The sequence below is a fragment of the Electrona antarctica genome, assembly GCF_951216825.1.
Source record: "Electrona antarctica genome assembly, chromosome: 1".
NCBI classification, from domain to species: Eukaryota; Metazoa; Chordata; class Actinopteri; order Myctophiformes; family Myctophidae; genus Electrona; species Electrona antarctica.
Window position 1 is genome coordinate 60,966,087 of NC_136806.1, and position 23,395 is coordinate 60,989,481.

A 23,395-nucleotide genomic window follows, 5' to 3' on the forward strand; every position below is an offset into this window, starting at 1 on the left:
TTCTTCGATTTTTCAAAAAATAGCAGACCTACAAGCTCGTAGCGCGCCACTCGGTGGCGCGCTATGAGCTTGTAGATCTGCTATTTTTCAATAGCTAAAGCATAACATAATGCTAACACCAAAAGGGGTTCCCGCCCAAAATGGGTTAAAATATATATTATGATAAGTTGAATTGATCATATCTATAGAAAAGTGTCTCTTACCAGGCGAATATATCAGGCCATTGTGTTGTGTTGGATCATGTCCAGGAGTCAAGGAAAACGTTCCAATCGGACTCTAGCTTGTCTCATTTTCTAAAGTAGCGTTCCTTGTCGAGTGGCAACAAGGATCTGGGCCGGTGATCTGGCAAGCCATACTACTTACGCCAACTTTTAAATTAGTATTATTTTAACCCATCCTGGGTGGGAACCCCTTTTGGTGTTTTACCCCCTCCAGGCCGGGAACCCGGCAGGGGTTCTCAACGTTTTTGGCCGGGGACCCCCGGAGATGCTCTGGCAGTGTCTCGGGACCCCCGCCCCGCTCCCTCCCGTCCCCCAATATGAATTGACTGCTACAATAACCTTAATAATAGAGACAATACACCATAAATAAATACTGAAACCAGATATAATCATTAGGGAAGGTGTATGCATGTACTATTTGTAAACTCTTAATTTCCACTTTCCAGCCATTCAGTTGCAAAAAAAAAAAAAAAAGGGGGGTTTTCTTTTCTTTTTTTTTTTATAATAATTTGGGGACCCCCAAAATAATTTGGCGACCCCCAGAGGGGTCGCGACCCACGGGTTGAGAACCCCTGCTGTACAGTATGTACAGTATTCAAAAATGTTACATTTTTGATGCTGCTATATAAATATTTGAAGTTTTTCAGAAAACTTAGGTCAGGATTTAGAGGCGTTTTTAGAATCGGCCTCAGGCGTAAATGGGTCTGCGTTTGAAAACCCAACACCCCACTGTTTATTCCGGTTGGGAGAGCTCTGAGCTTTACCCCAAGCCCCACCCCCCACCCCCCCAAGCTATATTGACTCCCCTGATGACACAATGCCGTATGTACAGTAGCGCGTTCTCTGCACACATTATGCCCTCCCGGTGAGACTCATCACTGTCAGCTGAATCTTGACAGCAAATTTTTATTTAGTTTTAGTCATCTGTCAATGTTTTAGTAAGTCTAGTTTCAGTCGACTAAATATCATACGATTTTATTGGATTAAATCTACAGTTTATTTTGTGGACAAAAATGTCCCGGACCGTGGCTCAGCGGTCCAGGCACCTTGGCTGGTAATCCAGTCTGGCAGTGTGCTGCGGGTTCGACTCCCGATCCCGACGGCCTTTACTGTACTGCATGTCACTTTGATTTTACACTTACCAAAAATAAAGGTTCTACTGGATCTCTTCTCCAGTAGTCCCTCCCTAACATTTTAGTCTAGTTTTTATTTGTTGACAAAATCATCAGTATTTTAGTCTTAGTCTTAGTCATCCTACCAAGACTAAAATACTGACTAATTTTGACAGTTTTCGTCAGTGAAAAAGGGTAGTCGACGAACATTTTTCATCATAGTTTTAGTCGATTATTCTCTAGCGGTTTTTAAATATGCATAAAAGTTTTCAAAATTCTCAACATTCTCACCCATCCTTTCTGTCAATTTGAAGCTATGATTCCCTGCTTTCATATGACATGAAAAAACGAAAATTCAAAAAATCCAATGGCAGTCCCTCAGTCAAATGTAGTCACATTTGATCACCAGATTATGCATTCAGGCGTCCCACACTATTTTGGTAAGGTAAGGTAATTTTATTCATAAAGCGCCTTTCACAACAATCGTTACAAGGTGCTGTACAGTAAGTAAAATAATAAAATAAAACAAGAAAACACAGTCAACAGCAAAGCAGCAATAACAATAAGAAACAAAGCAACAGAAAACAATACATGAAAATATATACAGGCAGAACAAGGCTCAACACAAAATAGAGATAATCACTATAGTAGACCAAAATATTCACGATACAAGTGTGTTTTTAGCAGCTTTTTAAAAGTATCGACTGACTCTGCATTTTTTAACGCATTTTGGACGGGAACCCCTTTTGGTGTTTTAAACATTATGTTATAATTTAGCTATTGAAAAATAGCAGATCTACAAGCTCACAAGCTTGTAGGTCTGCTATTTTTGTGAAATCGTTAAAATGTGCCTCAAATCTTTCAGAAAATTGTCATGATTTAGAAAACTTTTTTTTTTAATTTCGACGTCAGGTCTGAATGGGTTAAGAGGTAACTCGTTCCAAAGAGTAGGTGCTATAGATGAGAAGGCTCGATCACATTTTGTTCTCATCTTGGTAGCGGGGATAATAAGAAGGCCTTTATCAGAAGACCTAAGTTGTCTTGTATATATACCTTGGGGTGGAGTAACTCCGTTAAATATAATGGACCCAGCCCAAAGAGGGATTTATAAATAATTCATCAATGTGCTCCTTTGCCAAGGCATTTGTAAAGGGTCTGCACCTCGGTGTGTTCACTTCTTAACCCATTTAGGCCTGACCTCAAAATTAAAACAAATATATTCTAAATCCTCCAGTTTTCTGAAATAAATATTTTCACGATTTTTCAAAAATAGCAGACCTACAAGCTCGTAGCGCGCCACTCGGTGGCGCGCTATGAGCTTGTAGATCTGCTATTTTTCAATAGCTAAATTATAACATGTTTAAAACACCAAAAGGGATTCCCGCCCAAAATGGTTTAAGAGAAAAAGAAATAATGAAAATGTTTGTTGTTCCATGTCTATATTCCGTACACTTATGCACCCCGCACAAAATATAAACCATTTAGTCTTGTACTGCTTTATCTAAAACACAATGTTCTGTAGGTAGTTCATTTGGAAATATTCATGCATTCAGATCCCTCTTAAAAATGCTAATGTATTCAAACTCCCTTTAAAACACCTGCGAAACGCGATACTTTTTCTATGTCTCGCACACATACTCTATGCACGCGAGCACACACACACATGCGTACACACACGCACACAGACACACACACACACACACAGACACACACAGATATACTGAACCTATTGGTACACTTGCGAGGAACTTCAACTGATCAAATCAATCAATCAAATCCATGTATTAGCCAACAAGCTAAGGAAAGCAAAGTTACTATATTTACCCAGGGTATCTGGGCTAAGCTCAAGAACTTATTTCCAGCCAGGCCCTGCTCATAGAACATTTCATGGTAGTGGTTCAATGCCTTGCTCAAGGGCACTTCAGCGGTGGTAACTTTAACGTGTCGGACCGCTGATTCGAACTGGCGACCTTCCGGTATCAAGACCGCTCCGCAATCCGTTCGGCCACCGCTGCCACTAACCTAAGCTAACCTAAGCTTAACCCTCAATGCCTCATACATAACTGTAAAACTACAGTAACTTATCCTAATTCTATGTCCAACACCCAGAGATGATGATCCGAAAAATGTCTTCACTCGCAACCATTTTCCCTGAGAACAACAATGATGCAAAACCTTGGTGGTGTACACCATTTCATAAAGCCAGCAAATACAAATTCCTTTATTTCATCCTTCCATCCAACTTGAAAGGTCTGTATATAGTTATAGGCATTGTGACCGATGAGCAACATTCACTGTAGCAGACATTTTTTTTTACTTCATCAAACTCACAACACGTACTGCCCACTAAGCGGGGGAATGATCTAATGTCTTCCCATATTGATAGATGAATGCATTCTTCATGTGCATCGTGTCACAGTCTCAGAGATTAACCCATTTTGGGCGGGAACCCCTTTTGTTGTTTTAAACATTATTATTTTACGATATAATTTAGCTATTGAAAAATAGCAGATCTACAAGCTCATAGCGCGCCACCGAGTGGCGCGCTACGAGCTTGTAGGTCTGCTATTTTTGAAAAATCTTGAAAATATTTATTTCCGAAAACTGGAGGATTTAGAAGATTTTTGAGTGGTGCAACCACTCCAAGGAACAGCAATGTCCGTGTTCACCTACCTATGTGACTCGTGTTAATGTGTGTGACTCATGTGTGACTCATGAGTACCAGTAGGGGCGCTGTTGTGGCAGAAACAGAGACAGAGAGATGCACTGTTGCCTGCTAATGAGAGAGAGAGAGAGAGAGGGGGGGGGGGGATTTGCACCACTCAGTTCACACGGGTGTGATTCTTTTTTTATTTCGACGTCGGGCCTAAATGGGTTAAGAATGAATTCCATTGAGAAGACGGGGCAATGGAGTGGGCAGGCCTCCTCTCTCGTCACGCATCACTTACCGTAAGGAAACCTTTTCCCCTGGCGAACAGATTCCTTTTGGTTGATGCAGGTGATTAATGTGGGAGTTACGCCAAAGATGTTCAGGTTCAGTGTTGATTTTGTCGACTAAAACTATGACAAAAAAGGTTAGTCGACTATACCTTTTTTCACTGACGAAAACTAAATGAAAACTATGCTATGATGACTTAAACTAAAACTCAATATATTGACAATTTTGTCAACAAATAAAAACGACTAAAATGTTAGGAAGGGACTAGTGGACAAGAGATCCAGTATACGTAATTTTACACTTGGTTGCATGCTGATCTACAGCGCGACACGTTGTGAGCTTGTAAATCGGCTATTTTCAGCAAGTATAAAATCAGTCATTACGACTGCATCAAGGCATACATTTTAGCCGACTAACTGCATATTTAGTCGACTAAAACCAGACTAACACATACCATGTGACTAAAACTAAATGAAAACTATTCAAGAGACTATATGGGCAGTATTATGCGTGTCTTAAGTACCAGGTCTTATGACTTAACTTAAGACCTGGAGGCGTGGTCAATGCTGTTTGGCCACTCAGAATAGCCTAAATGGCATTGATCACGCCTCCAGGTCTTAAGTTAAGTAATAAGACCTGGTACTTAAGACACGCATAATACTGCCCTATGACTAAAACTGAAATCTAACTTTGCTGCCAAAAGCAACACTGGTCCCGGGGCCCGGGCACTGCCTTCGCTCTCTTGCTTACAGTTGGGTGCCACCGATATTGTCCCTTATCATTTGACCCATTTAGGCCTGACCTCAAAACTTTAAAAAATCCTTCTAAATCCTCCAGTTTTCTGAAATAAATATTTTCACGATTTTTCAAAAATAGCAGACCTACAAGCTCGTAGCGCGCCACTCGGTGGCGCGCTATGAGCTTGTAGATCTGCTATTTTTCAATAGCTAAATTATAACATAATGTTTAAAACACCAAAAGGGGTTCCCGCCCAAAATGGCTTAACTGTCCTTTTGCGCAGATCACGCAAACCTCAGCAAAAAGAAAAGGACAATATCGATGGCCTCCAACTGTACTTGCATTCTTGGTGGAGCAACCAGAGCTCGTTTCCAAGGTAACATGCGCGTGAAACCCATTCAGCTCCTCCATACAGCAGCTTTGACGAGCTGCCATCTTCTGTCTACAGATGCTGCCACTATAGCATCGCGCACCTGCAGCAAATAAGAGCAAATTGATCCGTCTAGCGGCTCTAGTCATGCTTTGTCACTCACTGGTGAAGTGTGGACACTGTGGTATCCAAGTAGATGATGTCTATTAAAAAGAAATCACACCCGTGTGAAGTGAGGGGCGCTCGATCTTGTCGCCGTACGTCATCCAATAAGAAATGAACATACCTCTGCATGAATTAATGCGTCAACTAAACGTATGTTATTATCTTTTAACCATGATACAATGTTTTTTTAAAAAACCTCATCTTTTCACCATGATCATGTAAGATGACAACTGAATGTATGTGATTGGTTAGCCGATTTGCTCATCTACATATGTACATTTTCCTTTCATTGTGTCAAAATGGCATTTAATGTTTGTGTTTACGTCATATTTCAGGCAAATATGACGTAAATTCTCCTTTCACTGTCAATGGCAAATGTGAGACGTGACTGGACGAAAAGCTGTACAGTATATAGGAGGGGCTAGCGCCCCTCAAACAGTACCCAGTTTCTGGCCACATATCTGTAAAAAGAACACCGTTTTATTCTATTAAAGGTATATTCAGTGATTTGACTTAATTCAAATATATACTTATTTTTCCTTTTTTTTGGATAATCATCCCTACTATAGAGTGTGCTGACCATATGTGACTAGATTTGATCGAAGGACTGCCATTGGATTTTTTTGAATTTTTGTTTTTTCATGTCATATGAAAGCAGGGAATCATAGTTTCAAATTGACATATTGGTTGTTCAGTTCAGTTCCTCCCTATCCCCAGTGAGCCCCTGGGGTCAAAAAACCCTAGTTTCAGTTTTGGTGGCGGGTGGCAAAGCCTTCATCCAATCAGGATGAGAGGGGCCTTCCTCCAATCATGATCGAGTGGGGGCGGGCCTTGGTGCACATGCTGTTGGCCTGTTGCACTTCCCCTTACTGTAGAGCGTGCATGTGCACATTTTGTTACCGGGCGGACTGGGTGGTTTTCCAAATCACCCAAATCACTGAATGCTCCTTTAAAACAGTGATATAGCTTAATGAACTACTTAAATGTAAAATGTTACATGCAATCTCATCAATCTGATTAGCTTTTCCAAAAGGTTTTTTTGGAATCAAAAGGTATAGTTTTCTGTTTTATTCCTTGGCTGCTGTCCTGATTTAAAAAAAAAAAAAGTCAATTATATTATTGAGTGGTGTAAACCACTCCAACAACTGGCTTTGTACCTGTGTACCCGTGTTCGTACCAAAAAAATTAGCATGGTTGCTATGGACATTACGTCAGACCACAGCTGATCAGGCTATATAAGACCTCGCACCACTCAGTTCACACGGGTGTGGTTTTTATTATTAACCAGACTATTGTTATTGTGACACTCCTCCGGAGTAATCGAATAATCGAATCGAATAATCAAATCGAACTTCTGTTGTGATTGGCCGAGCTTTGCATAACATTTGTAGCAGCTAATTGGCTATTCCGGAGTAATCTAACTACCACTGTGATTGGTCGGGCTTTGCATAACGTTTGTAGTAGATAATTGGCTGTTGTTGGTTACGTAACCAATCTATGTTTTACAGTCGTTTATAAAGACATGAGTTCCATTGAAGGGGCAGAAGACCAAACTATTCAATCGTTTATAAAGACATGAGTTCCATTGAAGGGGCAGAAGACCAAACTATTCAAGCGTTTATAAAGACATGAGTTCCATTGAAGGGGTAGAAGACCAAACTATTCAATGGTTTATAAAGACATGAGTTCCATTGAAGGGGCAGAAGACCAAACTATTCAATCGTTTATAAAGACATGAGTTCCATTGAAGGGGCAGAAGACCAAACTATTCAATGGTTTATAAAGACATGAGTTCCATTGAAGGGGCAGAAGACCAAACTATTCAATGGTTTATAAAGACATGAGTTCCATTGTAGGGGCAGAAGACCAAACTATTCAATCGTTTATAAAGACATGAGTTCCATTGAAGGGGCAGAAGACCAAACTATTCAATAGTTTATAAAGACATGAGTTCCATTGAAGGGCAGAAGACCAAACTATTCAATCGTTTATAAAGACATGAGTTCCATTGAAGGGCAGAAGACCAAACTATTCAATCGTTTATAAAGACATGAGTTCCATTGAAGGGGCAGAAGACCAAACTATTCAATCGTTTATAAAGACATGAGTTCCATTGAAGGGGCAGAAGACCAAACTATTCAATCGTTTATAAAGACATGAGTTCCATTGAAGGGGCAGAAGACCAAACTATTCAATGGTTTATAAAGACATGAGTTCCATTGAAGGGGCAGAAGACCAAACTATTCAATCGTTTATAAAGACATGAGTTCCATTTAAGGGCAAAAGACCAAACTATTCAATCGTTTATAAAGACATGAGTTCCTTTGAAGGGGCAGAAGACCAAACTATTCAATCGTTTATAAAGACATGAGTTCCATTGAAGGGGCAGAAGACCAAACTATTCAATCGTTTATAAAGACATGAGTTCCATTGAAGGGGCAGAAGACCAAACTATTCAATCGTTTATAAAGACATGAGTTCCATTGAAGGGGCAGAAGACCAAACTATTCAATCGTTTATAAAGACATGAGTTCCATTGAAGGGGCAGAAGACCAAACTATTCAATCGTTTATAAAGACATGAGTTCCATTGAAGGGGCAGAAGACCAAACTATTCAATCGTTTATAAAGACATGAGTTCCATTGAAGGGGCAGAAGACCAAACTATTCAATCGTTTATAAAGACATGAGTTCCATTGAAGGGGCAGAAGACCAAACTATTCAATCGTTTATAAAGACATGAGTTCCATTGAAGGGGCAGAAGACCAAACTATTCAATCGTTTATAAAGACATGAGTTCAATTGAAGGGGCAGAAGACCAAACTATTCAAGTGTTATAGAAGTTTTCAAATTAGGGAGAGGTCTATGTAAGCCACTGCGGCAACCACACTTTGCAATTTTTCAAAAATTGCGACTTTTCTAGTTATTATTATTATTATTATACATTTATTATGTATTACAGAAGTAAAGCTTTAACATTTAAAGGAGCATTCAGTGATTTGGAAAACCACCCAGTCCGCCCCGGTAACAAAATGTGCACATGCACGCTCTACAGTGGGGGGAAGTGCAACAGGCCAACAGCATGTGCACCAAGGCCCGCCCCCACTTGATCATGATTGGAGGAAGGCCCCACTCATCCTGATTGGATGAAGGTTTTGCCACCCGCCACCAAAACTGAAACTAGGGTTTTTTGACCCCAGGGGTTCACTGGGGACAGGGAGGAACTCCTTATATGGTCAGCACACTCTATAGTAGGGAGGATTATCCAGAAAAAAAGAAAAAATAAGTGATATTTGAATTAAGTCAAATCACTGAAAATACCTTTTAACCAAAAAGATGAAAGATGTCAGCTGAAGCTTTTTACAGTTTCAACACTTGCTCAAAATATCCTTTCTATCTTGTGTAATTAATTAAATTCTTGACTGATTTAATTGCCTCCACATCATTTACATTCAACAATTCCTTCCAACTTCCAATCCCCTTTTGGGGAAAAAAACGATGGACTTGGAGATAAGCTGTTTCAGAATGATATTCTGTGTTCCTGTAACATATGACTAATGTATGCGGCGGTCTGGGAGGCATTCTGCCTTTTGTATTATGCCATTGGAACCTCATAACCTCGTTCGCCCACCTCGGCCCCAAAGACCGGTCCAAATAGATGAAACTTTCCACACAGACTCTTTAACCCATGTTGGACTGATGTCTGATGTCGAAAAAAAGGCTTCTAAATCCTAAAACTTTTCTGAAAAACCTATGTTTCTATGTCAGTGGTGCTCAACCTTTTTCATGTCAAGGACCCCCAGAATTATCTCTATTGGGCCACGGACCCCCATCTCAAAATATGTAGTTCCAGGGACCCCCCCAGAAGCAAATATTTGTTCGCTCTGAAATATATATTCAAAGATTTGCGACACATTTTAACGATTTTTCAAAAATAGCAGACCTACAAGCTCGTAGCGCGCCACTCGGTGGCGCGCTATGAGCTTGTAGATCTGCTATTTTTCAATAGCCAAAGCATAGCACAATGCTAACACCAAAAGGGGTTCCCGCCCAAAATGGATTAACAGGGTTTCTATGCTGGTTTCGTTAAACACACACGTACGTAATCAGCGATGCCCAGTGCCCTCTAACCAGAGAGGCCAAGCTCAGACCTGTATTGCAGCTGTGCTGCTTATCATAAATTCAAATCATTGCCAAAGCTTTTTGGCCTTCCCTTCCCTTGCTTTGCATAAAATAGTTATGGACTATAATAATACATGCCTTATTGTTAGGGGAATTGTGAATAATAAAAAAATAAAAAAAACGGTGCCCAACGCAGTCTATTACGGCTCTCTGTCCTTCTGTAGTAACGCGTTTCCATAAAACACTGTGCTTAACCCATTTTGGGCGGGAACCCCTTTTGGTGTTAGCATTATGTCATGCTTTAGCTATTGAAAAATAGCAGATCTACAAGCTCATAGCGCGCCACCGAGTGGCGCGCTACGAGCTTGTAGGTCTGCTATTTTTGAAAAATCGAAGAACCACTGACATGGAAACATAGCTTTTTCAGAAAACTGTCAGGATGTAGAAGACATTTTTAGAATCTGATCTCAGGTCTAAATGGGTTAATAATACATGGCAGAACAAAAGGACGTTTCTCCCTAGAGTCCATGCCGTTGTCCATGCAGTCGGAAAGTTATGCCTGGTTTGTACTTTTTCGGGTGCCGCACACCACAGATGTGCAAAGCCTGTGGTACTCAAATGTATACTCATCTGTTACAAGTAAACGTCCCGGAATTCAAAATGTATTTGAGTAAAAGTATTGCCATAAAAATGTAGTTAACCCATTTATAGGCCTGAAAGAATATATATATTCAAAGATTTGTGCCGCATTTTTTTACGATTTTTCAAAAATAGCAGACCTACAAGCTCGTATGAGCTTGTAGATCTGCTATTTTTCAATAGCTAAAGTATAACATAGTGCTTAGTTAAAACACCAAAAGGGGTTCCCGTCTAGAATGGGTTAAAGTACCAAAAGTTAAAGTAGTCATTATACAGAATGTCCCATTTCAAGTTTTCAAATGTATACAAAAATCTTTTGAAAATTGCAGATCTACAAGCTCGCAATGCGAAAGTCTTCTATTTTCAAATGGCCGAAATGTGTATATAGGGCTGAAGTGCTTAATGTATATTTTGTAATAATAATCAAAATCTACAAAGTAAGTAGTAGCCTTGGAAACCCAGATGTTTTTAGTAAGTAGTGAAGTTTTCAAATATTTCTAGTGGAGTAAAAGTACAATATTTGCCTCTGAAATGTAGTAGAGTAGAGGTAAAAGTACTGAAAATTGGAAATACTACAGTAAAGTAAAAGTACCTCAAAATTGTAATGTTTGTATTGTACGCTTTAGCTACTGAAAAATAGCAGATCTACAAGCTCGTAGCGCGCCACCGAGTGGGCGCTACGAGCTTGTAGGTCTGCTATTTTTGAAAAGTCGAAGAACGACTGACATAGAAACATAGCTTTTTCAGAAAACTGTCATTTTCAAACAGACATTTTTAGAATCTGATCTCAGGACAAAATGGGCTAATATCTGAACATGACCCTTTAGTTTGTATGAGGTTTTTATCAAGTGTAAAATCTTTGCTAAAGCATTTCTTGATGACTACTCGTCTCCCCAATTCTACATTGACCACCTATACCTGATGATCCTTGTTTGCCAAATGAAGATATCTTTCCGTAGATACAACAATGAAATTAAAAAAATGAGATTAAAAAAAAACATTAGGAGAGCCGTATGAGTCACCACACGGGTGTTTTCGATGAATCTATCATGGTTAAAATGGAGATTGAAGTTGTCTGATGAAAAAAAATGTATATCAAATATCTAAATCACTTACAGCGCCGAAGTTTTCGATCGTCAAAATAGCTGACCTCATCACATTTGTGATGACGGCTATGGACATTTTTGTTTAGAGTGTTTTTTGTGCAAAACGAATGCTTGCAATGGATTCAGCATCATGAAAACCCCCTAGTTTGACATGTCACATGCTACTTAAAGTATAATGAAATTTGGAATCTTTTGCCTTATATTGGTTGATAATGGTACCCCAACTTTCAGCAGCTGTCACAAAGTTTCCCAAGGGAGTTGGGTTGGAACATTTTTTTCTGTGATAGTAGACACCTTTATGAACACATCTGTGAAGAAAGCTAGTGGTAAGCATTTCTTTTCCACCGAGTGCCGCGCTACGAGCTTGTAGGTCTGCTATTTTTGAAAAATCGAAGAACGACTGACATAGAAGACATTTTTAGAATCTGATCTCAGGTCAAAATGGGTTAACACAACTCAGGTAACCCGTTGTTGGGAAGGAAAGAGGTCTTTATCAATTGACTTGTGTAACTCGTGAATGGGGGGTCAAAGTGTTCCAACAAAAAGTGTTCCCAAAAGCCTGAGTAGACTATCTGGGTCATTGGGTCAGTGAAACATATCCCTTTTTAATAAAAGTTTCTCCGGATAAGAAAGCATCTGCTAAATGCCCTAAAATGAAATGCAGGCTAAATGTATAATTGCCTTCATAATGAAGAGCACTTTCCCCTCTGAGATTTAATCTGCTACATGTTGTGCATATCAATTACTGATAGATGAAAAGGGGATTCCGGGCTACGCTGCGTTGCACCGCCGTTCCGACCAATATTTCCAAATATGTGACCAGATTTGACTGAGAGACTGCCATCGCGCACATTCCAGCTTTTCACCAGAGGAGAAAAACTTTTTTTTTCTTTTTTCAAAATGAGTTAATAGCACAGGCAGACTCTTCACATACTAGAGCATGTCTAAAATAAGTGTCAGAGCTGAAATCGACATGTAAATATGAAATAAATGCTTAAACATGTAGCTAGGTGTAATGTTAGAGACCACAGAAGTGAACCTTTCAAGCCTGTTTTCTCAACTCGCTGTTTTCTGCAAGACATTACTCTATAAGCCATATCTCCAAAACTGGTGGGCCAAACTGAACAACCAATATGTCAATTTGAAGCTATGATTCCCTGCTTTCATATGACATAAAAAAACGAAAATTCAAAAAAATCCAATGGCAGTCCCTCAGTCACATTTAGTCACATATATACTGTCTGGATATGTGTGCATTGTGTCAGTCCTTGTCCCTTTTATATGCCAATAGCGATCGCTGATGTCCTCGGTATAAGCCCATATATGGAAATGGCCCCTTTTGCACGCATATAATATGGAGCTGATGTCATGACATCCCATTGAGGTTTAGACAACACACTCCATAATTTGGGCATAGCTGCATTGGGAACTCCTTATATGGTTATGGTTGAGTCAAAGTGACATGAGCGTGGCGACATGGGCCCTTAATATACAAGGAGAAGATACACTGTAAATTTGCGCTATATAAAAATTATTAGATATTATTAGATTGTCCCCGAACAATCGGATGTGTGAACGAACCGATAAGAACCAGTGTGAAACAGGGCAAAGTTAACCCCCCCCTTCCCACACACACACACACCGCTTCGCTCCCTCCCACCATCGTCCTCTCCTTGCACTATTATGCTTGATGAAGTAGAAAGTAGGGCATTAAGCAACTAGTCGACTAGTTTACTAGTCGACTAGTTTACTAGTCGACTAGTAAATCCACTAGTCGACCTTGTTGGTACTAGTTGACTAGTTGATAATAAAAATACAAAAAGGGTTTTTTTTTGTTTGTTTTTTATTTTGTATTTTGTAGGCCTCAAGATCAGGTAGATTATAGTTATAGTCACCAATGTACACAGTTTTTCAATGTACAAATATTTATTTAAAAAAATAAAATATATAAATAAGTTTTTTTTTTTTATTTTTTTTATTTTTTTACATAATAGGTAGTTAAACAACTAGTCGACTAGTAAACTAGGCAACTAGTCAACTAGTAAAAATGACTAGAAGTGAATGCCCTAGTATAGACTCCATGGCAAAAGGCAAAGATTCATGCTGTAACTACTCTAACACTAGCACCACTAAAATATTCATGCTAATTTACCGTGCCGCGCGGCGGCATACAATAACAGATTTGTAAGCTTATCAGGGGATTGAAGAACCGGGGGTATGTCATTCTGTCGTATCCGGGATTTGAATGATAAATGAAACGACACATCATGACTCGCCTGGTTTTTCCGCCTGTGGTGCATGTATTATTAATATTAACAATGTGCCATTTATCAAACGAGCAGGGAACTCTGAGGCAGTGATATATGATGGGGGGGGGGGGGGGGGTTGTGGTAGAAAACATGCGTAAAGACATGCAAATTTTATATTTCCACCGTCGGTGATTGAGGGGGGACATGTTTAAAGCTGCAATCCTGAGTTTATTTCACTGAGTAAACTGTGATTCTAACCAGTATAATGTTAATTTAATATAGGTTGTAGCAGTACGTGTTCTCCCTACAATTGGATTTGAAACCCTGGGGCAGTATTATGCGTGTCTTAAGTACCAGGTCTTATGACTTAACTTAAGACCTGGAGGCGTGGTCAATGCTGTTTGGCCACTCAGAATAGCCAAATGGCATTGATCACGCCTCCAGGTCTTAAGTTAAGTCATAAGACCTGGTACTTATAAGACACGCATAATACTGCCCCCTGGGTAGTAGGACACCTACCGTCTACTACGCCCTGTCTGAAGTTCATAATCTCCCCTGGTTAACCCGTAAAAAAACAGGAATATGTTTACACAAATCTTCTCTTCATGGTGGTCTCTGGCACACAACATTTTCAGATTTGGGGGTCCTTGGGTTTGAGAAGCACCAATTTTAGAAGGCATTTGTAGAATTGGCCTCGGGTCTTTCTTAATGTATTCGGGCAGGGATTCGCCTGGCTGAGTGGGTGTTACGTTTGCACTTACCTCTGTCCTTCAGGAGAGGACATAACAAAACTTCTGGGTTGCAGCTTTAGCTTTCACCTCCCCCAGCTGCTGTCAGTAATATAATCATTCCATCTTTTCATCTGGAAAATATACCATTATAGTTTCAGTTCCTACTGATTAAAGTTTTGGGGCACATTCATTATTTCTTTCTCAAAGCTCCCGTACTGCATGAAATATCATTGAAATGTTGTGACCTGTCCGATATATATATATATATATATATATATATATATATATATATATATTGTTTTCTGTTTGTTTTTATAGCAGTATAGCGGCCATTTTGTGGTGGCACAGAATAGAAAACCTATTATTGTTTTTTCCTATAGAGATTTCCTAAAATGATTTTATTATAATAATGTCATTATATAAAGCCTGGAACCAAGCCGTCCAAGCTCCTGGTAGACTGGAACCCACCTATATATGCTTTCTATGGCGTAGTAGGCAGCTCCTGGCAGGCTCCTGGCTGGGAGAAACTAGACGCAGGTGCGCGACATGAGACTAGTTAATTAGAGCGACAGACAGCGTTTCCAGACCTGAGCCGACGGCCGCGGCAGTTGTTCTGCTGTCGGGCCAGCGTCTTTATCCGGGTTTTTAAGACAGCTGGTGGATGGAAAAGAAGCTCCACCCACGCGGCTGAATGCCGCGACGGCCAGATTCCCGGAAACGCTTGCCCCCCCTCGGCAGTCAGCCATGTGGGTGGAGCTTAATTTCCATCCACCAGCTGTCTAAAAACCCGGAAAATACACTGTCCGTCCGACAGCAGAAAACGGCCGCGCCTGTCTGGTAGGTCTGGCAACAGCTAGAGAGAGAGAGAGGAGTGTGTGTGTGCATGTGTGCGTCAATTTAACAAAGGTGCAGGCGATCAGAAATCAGCAGAGAGTGAGCGACTGTATGCCGAATTGAAGTGGACTCGGCCCCAGACTTTTTTTTCCTCCTCTCTGGAAATAAAAACGTCTGGGTTTCCGAGGCTAAGCTCCTGGTGAAGCATGACCATAAAACACTTTGTCAAAAACATTTGAAAACCCGCCAAAAAAGGGGTATTTATTAAATATCGTAAAATACAATTAAATATTCAAATGTCTTTTGACACAGACTCAAATGTTTTATGTCTTTTTTTACCAGGAGCCTGGATGGCTTGATTCCAGGAAAAATGTCTATGGGGAAAAAAAAATATGATGGGTTTTCTATCTGGGGGCACCACAAAATGGCCGCCACTGCTATGCCCTGTTGACCATAGACATATATACATAGACGCCCTTTCCGGCTCTGAGGCGCGTGTCACCAAATGAAGGCGGAAGCATTAGCGGAAGCAAAGCGGAAGCTTGTCAAGCTTCCGCGTGCGTAACATAAGTCCCGGAAAAGACACGCTGTGATTGGCCAGTAGTCACTTGAGTGACAGCGAGAGATGGAGGAGTCGCATGAGTGACGTCACTCGGGCAACGACGCAGTCGCCTTCAGCAAATGCCTTCAGCACTTCTAAATAAGAAAGCTGCGGAGAACTGTTGCTTTGTGTTCACTCTTTAATGTTTTCTGTTAGTAATCTAATCCCCCCTGGCTCTGATGTTGTATTGTTAATAACTTTGTTGTTTGTGTTTGTTTGTTTGTCTTGTTTTGTATTGTAATGTATATTGTCATGACTGTTATAAAGATTTGTTAAAAAAAAAAAAAAGCCTTCAGCACTGCACTTCCGCCTTCATTGGGATACACGTCGCTCCAATGAACTGCAGCGGCAAATGAGGCATCTATTTCTTATAATATCTATGCTGTTGACTGTCATATAGAGCGTCGCAGTCCCGCCTCCTACCAGGGCCCAGGAAATGATTCTCTGAATCATTTTCCTCAGACATTTCAGAAAGTATTTATTTAAAGACGTTTACGCCGCGGACAAAGCCAACTATTGTCGTGACAAATCATGACAACAAACACAATTTTTTTCGGGCCAAACCAATAATTAGAAAGTAGAAAAAAACGTCCGGTTACAACACTTTTGTTGTTGTTTTTCTTCTATGTAATTATTTGTTTGGTCCAAAATATTGTGTGTGTTGTCATGATTTGTCACGACTCGAGTTGGCTTCATACGACGCTTAAAAGGTCTTTAAATACATACTTTTTGAAATGTCTATGGGACGAATGCATTGCGATTCATTTCCTGGGCCTGGCGTCGTCATGAAAGGGGGCGGGACTGCGACGCTCTAGTGCAGGGGTGCCCAAAAGGTAGATCGTGATCTACCAGTAGATCACACAGGCTGTGCAGGTAGAACAAATGACATGGCCCCTAAAAATATATAATTACAAATAAATAATAAACTATTTTTGGCATCTGCCACACATTAAGGTGACTGCACTTGATTGATCGACATCAAAAAGGGCAGCGCAAACCCACAATGCAACAGGCCTACCGTGTTTTCAAAAGTGTTCACACAAACATCAATATTACAAAAAAGGAAAAGAAGTGCATTTGTATTTTCAGCAATGGGATAATATATGTATATATTTTTGGTGGGTAGATCTGGTTGAGCTGGTCATTTTGAAAGTAGCTCTCAAGTAAAAAAAAGTGTGGGCACCCCTGCTCTAGTGCATAGCTCTAGAAAGAATGACAACCGTCCTCATCTCTTCTTTTTTTATTATTATTATTATTTTTCTAGGGGAACAGTGGAGGCACGCTTCGTTTACATCTTCGTGCTAGGAATCCTCTTCACCGGCTCGAAGGACCTGCTGCGTTCCCAGATCCTCACGGTGGACGCTCGGCTGAAGAGCAGGGGCTTGTGGGAGATCTACAGCGGCCTGGTTCTGTTGGTGTCCCTGCTGTTCCGGGCTCACAATCTGCCCGTGCTGTGCGGCGGTCTGTTGATCCAGTCACTCATGGCTCAGTTCATCTGGAAGAAACTGCACTACGACGCTGCCCAGATCACCATCATGCACTACTGGTTTGGCCAGGCCTTCTTCTTCTTCCAGGTAAGACATTATTCAAAATAAATGGGGGAAAATAGCCATATATATATACTGTACAAGCCCCACAACTCCTCGCAAATGCCACAACAATGTTCAAGAACATGCTTTAACCCATTTTAGGCCTGACGTTGAAATTAAAAAAATATATATATTCTGAAAGAATATTATATTCGAAGATTTGTGCCGCATTTTCACGATTTTTCAAAAAATAGCAGACCTACAAGCTCGTAGCGCGCCACTCGGTGGCGCGCTACGAGCTTCTAGATCTGCTATTTTTGAATAGCTAAAGCATAACATAATGCTAAGTTAAAAACACCAAAAGGGGTTCCCGTTCAGAATGGGTTAACCTGTAATGACATGCCCACAATGTTGAATATGTTTGTGTATGTCGAACATGATTTAATTTCTTCTGCCCTTTTATGCGGTAAAGTGTTATTAGCTTTGTAACAAAACACTATAGTAGTTGTATTATAGTAATGTTCCACTGGAGTTCCAACACTCCAAGGAAATGGGCACAGGGATCCTTGCCCATGCAAAGTGGCCTTCCATATGGATCAATATAAGTCATTGTATTGCATCACCATCACTAGAATTTGATTGTGTTATGAAGGCAGTTATTTTGTGAAATGACTAATGAATTCCTGAGTAAGAACAATCAGCTTGATGACTGCTGTATTAATTGCAGCATAATATGCCAAAACCAAATAAAGGGCACATATTCATGGTCTAAAAATGGACTTGTAATAGGACTTAATTCAGTGGAGTGTACCACGCCAGACTTTCAGTTTAATTCAGTTGGAGGTAAAGTGGGGTGAACCCCACTGAGTGCCGGCTCACTTTGCACACTGTGTGGCCTGATCAAAAAAAAAAAAAAAAGTCGGTTAAAAGGAAGCCAAAAGGACAAAAAGGAAAGAAATTGGAAAACACAAGTCTAGCGGGACAAAGGGGGAGAATCGGGGCAAGAAACGGGAACATTAGAGGAGTGGGCTATTGACGTGAAATGGGCAATACTGTATGTAAGGATTGTTTCCTTCATTCATTATTAACAATTAAGAGCTTCCAGCTATAGATTCTCCTGTGAGCTGGGGAGGTAAATTATAATTGTGAGTGGGCGATGCTTGTGATGTGTTGGGACGATGCTTGTTTGATTTGCTACAATCGGTATTGCTGTTTTTGTTTGATATGCATACAGTACATCCAATATTATCCAGTACAATTGTGATACAGAATGCAGTGACGTGTGTGAAGTTTCTGCAGACATGTACAGTGAGTGTACAATGTACTGTATACTTACATATTAGTCCATACTTACATATTGGTCCAGTAATAATATTGCTTAAAGCAAGTACACCAAAGCATACCATTCCTAGATCGTCAGTATAAAAGATGTAAGTGATATTTATTTGTTAAATTAGGTGTTAAATAGCTCTACAGTATTTTCCGATAGGCGATCGCCATCATTGCTATAGAGTTTTTAACCCATTCTGGACGGGAACCCCTTTTGGTGTTTTAAAGCATTATGTTATACTTTAGCTATTGAAAAATAGCAGATCTACAAGCTCATAGCGCGGCACCGAGTGCCGCGCTATGAACTTGTAGGTCTGCTATTTTTGAAAAATCTTGAAAATGTGGCTCAAATCTTTGAATGTATATTCTTTCAGAGTGAACGTTTTTAACTCAAATCTTTGCTTCTGAGGGGTTCCTGGAACATGATATTTTCAGTTGGGGGTCGGCGGCCAAATACATATACTTTTTTGGGGTCCTTGACATGAAATATTGAGCACCACTGCACTTTTTTAATGTCGACGTCAGGCCTAAATGGATTCATTCAGTAGCAGGGGGCTCCCCGGCCATCTCTCCAGCTCTTTAGTAAACAGAACATACATTTTAGGTACTAAGTCAGGATACCAATTTTGTCTCGCAAAACTCAAGATACAGGATAAATAATATCCTAAAGATTTAAACTCGTAGATGTATTTCTCTTTGAGAAATCAATCAATCAGTTCAGTCATTACAATGTTCTCATTGTGACCGCAGTTGCTGAATGTCAGGTCTCCAGGTTTTGTTTCTAAATCAGTTTTCTGAAATAAATATTTTCACGATTTTTCAAAAATAGCAGACCTACAAGCTCATGGCGCGCTATGAGCTTGTAGATCTGCTATTTTTCAATAGCTAAATTATAACATAATGTTTAAAACCGCCCAAAATGGGTTAATTACACTACAGTATGATATGGGACATTAGGAGTTCACCAGCCTCGGAGGCCGCAGGCGTTTTGAGTTCACTAGCAAACTGGTTCTCAAAGTGGGGTCCATTTGGTTCCATTTGTACACTCTCAGAGTTAAACTAACATTGATTTTACAATATAAATTGGGGTCTCACCGTCTCAGAGATAGAAATGCCATTAAATGGGGGTCCGTAAACTAATGCATGTCAAACTGGGGGTCCTTGAAATTAAACAGGTTGAGAATCACTGCTAGAGCCTTAAAAATCTTGGGGGTCCCTGGCATATCTCTTCAAATGGGGGTCCGTCCGTGGGCTAATTAGTGTAAATTTGAGGGTCCTTGACATGAAAGAAATAATTTGGGAACCATTGCAGTAGCACAGTTGTTCTCAAGTGTTGTCTTTTTCCCATAATGCACATCTGTGCACTCTCAGAGTTACAGACCTGTAATGGGCCGATTCATACTCCTATTTTACTGCTGTTTCGGCACTGTAGTGACGAAATGATTTCGGCTCGTCAGAAATTTTCAGTAGCACCGAAGAGCCGACTTTAGGACGGTACCCGCCCCCCCTGAACCTCAAATGACGTCACATTGTAGGCTCTACAGTCTACAGCGCCGAACCGACTTTTATTCGGCTCTAAAATAGGAGTATGAATCGGCCCTAATGTTCGACTTGGACCATATTCAAGGAACCCTGAAAGGGCCCTCTCGCCCCGCTTTGAGAACCACTGCTCTGGTTAGGTATACATTTAGGGCTAGCTCTTGTGTGTGTTTCTGGTAACATTATTGTCTGCTCATGTGTATGTCCATGGCAAATATATAATTTAGATAAAAATTATATAGCCAATAATTATAGAGGAATTTCCTTAATGCCAATTGCTGCAAAACTTCACAACAAACTCATCCTTAATCGTCGACAAAATGATCAATGCCATAAAGGTTCTCTATACAAATACCTCAGCGATCATCCTTACTCCTGACGGAGAAACACCATCATTCCCCATCCATGCTGGCATTCTCCAAGGCGAAACACTTGCCTCGTTTCTATTTATGATCTCGACCGCGGTCGAAAAATGATGATGATAGACAAGGTTTGAGCCTCTACTCCGAAACAATCAAAACGGATTTAGACGTGGTAGATCCACTTTGAGTCAAATCCTATGCTTACGTACGTTAGGGTTATTGAGGAATCACAGCTCTGCAACATCGATCTCGCACTAGTCTTTGTTGATTTCTCAAAGGCTTTTCATTCAGTGGACAGAGCCAAGAAATTCAGAGTTTGAAATTCTTAAATGATATGGTATCCCCGACAAAATTATCAATGCCATGAAAGTTATTTATACAAATACCTCAGCGGTCATCCTTACTCCTGACGGAGAAACACCATCATTCCCCATCCTTGCCGGCATACTCCAAGGTGACACACTTGCCCCGTTTCTATTTATTATTGTTGTTGATTATGTTCTTCGTATGTCAGTTGATACTATCAATGATAAGGGCTACCAACTACACCCTAGGAGAAGCTCTCGTCATCCTGCTAAATACCTAACCGACACTGACTTCGCTGATGACATCGCACTTATCAGTCAATCATTGGAATACGCTCAGGCTCTCCTTCAGTCTCTTGAGCAGGCCTCCAACTGTGTTGGTCTTTATCTCAACGAGACGAAAACTGAATACGTAAACCTATGCAAATCCAACAATAACCACATTATTATAAAACACTCCTCTGAAACGGGCTGATATTTTCAGATGGGGGTCGGCGGCCAAATACATATCATTTTCGGGCTCCTTGACATGAAATAGTGTGAGAACCACTGACATAGAAACATAGGGTTTTTCAGAAAACTCTCATGATTTAGAAGACATTTTGTAGAAGCGGGTCCTCAGGTCTTAATGGCTTAAGAGAAAGATATGAAGAACACTTGTCACCGGCAGGAATGATAACTGGCCTTTAGACTTCACCTCCAGCGAGGACAACCGTATTTGGTTTGCAAATGCGTGTTGTTCAACGCTCAAGCTGGCATCCACATCACAAACAATTTAATGACCATCTTCACTCTCGAGTCATTAATACTATGACAGGTTTGGGAATAGGCCACCATCGAATAATTGCCACTCCAGGCACCCAGGCTTGAAATTATAGACTCCTGAATGATGGCATTCTCAACAGAGCTGTAATCCACGGCATCCCTGAAGTGACATGAATTTGATTTAAGGTCACTGATCTGAAATACCCAGTATCAGTGCCACACAGAATAGCCATGGTGGATGTTTGAAGTCGGGCACCGAATCGCGTCAGTTGTCAACGGCGGGAGGAACTTGTCATGGTGACATGAGCACACAAACTTACCGACGGCTTCTTACAGTTTTACTGTACATACGTACAGTTGGGTGCCACCGATATTGTCCCTTATCATTTGACCCATTTAGGCCTGACCTCAAAATTTTAAAAAATCCTTCTAAATCCTCCAGTTTTCTGAAATAAATATTTTCACGATTTTTCAAAAATAGCAGACCTACAAGCTCGTAGCGCGCCACTCGGTGGCGCGCTATGAGCTTGTACATCTGCTATTTTTCAATAGCTAAATTATAACATAATGTTTAAAACACCAAAAGGGGTTCCCGCCCCACATTGGACATCAAGGACAAATGGATCGTGTACATGCCGTGCAGTGCAAAACAAAGAAGAATATAAGACACGTAGGAATACATTGTATACTGTATACCAGGGGTTCTCAACCCGTGGGTCGCGACCCCTCGAGAGGGGTCGCCAAATTATTTTCGGGGGTCCCCAAATTATTTTCCAAAAAAAAAAAAGAAAAAAAAAGGGGGTTTTGTTTTTGTTTTGCAACTGAATGGCTGTAAAGTGGAAATGAAGAGTTTACACATATAGTACACATAGTACATGCATACACCTTCCCTAATGATTATGGTTTCAGTATTTATTTATGGTGTATTGTCTCTATTGTTAAGGTTATTGTAGCAGTCAATTTATATTGGGGGTCGGGAGGGGGCGGGGCGGGGGTCCCGAGACGTTGCCAAAGCATGTCCGGGGGTCCCCCCGCCTCCCCGGCCAAAAAGGTTGAGCACCCCTGCTGTATACAATCTAAATGATAACTGTGTGCTTGACCTAGCTTGTCATTGGTATTTGTTGCATTCTCAGAGGAAAGTGTTGTGATGTGAATGCCTAAGTAGCAGATTAGTCCAGTATTGCAGGGGTTCCCAAACGTTTTTGGACCAGGTACCCCTTTTGGGGTAGACATTTTTCCAGGTACCCCCTCATCTGAAGCGGCCGCAGAAACCTTTCAAGTGTCCTGAGTCTTTTTGTTGTTTCTGCAGCATGCGTCCTGCTGTTACTGTTTGGGGTCACGACAGGTTGACTGATGTTGTAGTTTTAGTAATCATGTCAGCTATTGGCCCAAAGCAAACATTGGAGAAACACAATGAACAACACAAAAAAATACGTTTATTGCTCAACTTGGCAGAAATGACCACGTAGATAAACATAATTTTAATGTTAAAAAAAGTTTAAAAAATGCGTACCCCCTGGCTATGCGTCGCGTACCCCTAGGGGTCCGCGGACCCCACTTTGGGAACCGCTGCAGTATTGCATATACCATAAGGAATTTATGTCCTGAACAGAATTCCTGCGGCTCGCTGGTTGAGGGACAGACTGTCCAAAAAGTACATGTCAGTTTGGTAGGGTACTGCAACATTTTATTTTGCAGTACCCTTTATAGGAGCTGTCACCCAACGGTAATAGGCACTCTG

The 23,395-nt window shown here is 40.7% G+C and overlaps 1 protein-coding gene across 1 annotated transcript in view; it reads left to right on the plus strand.

Annotated features, from left to right (window-relative positions):
• The window catches only part of pigg (phosphatidylinositol glycan anchor biosynthesis class G (EMM blood group)), a 130,254-nt gene that overhangs the window by 95,646 nt on the left and 11,213 nt on the right, over positions 1–23,395 (plus strand). The window contains exon 12 of the mRNA XM_079508489.1: positions 17,090–17,399. Within this exon, the coding sequence (XP_079364615.1) occupies positions 17,090–17,399 (310 nt within the window). The remainder of the gene's footprint in view (positions 1–17,089; positions 17,400–23,395) is intronic.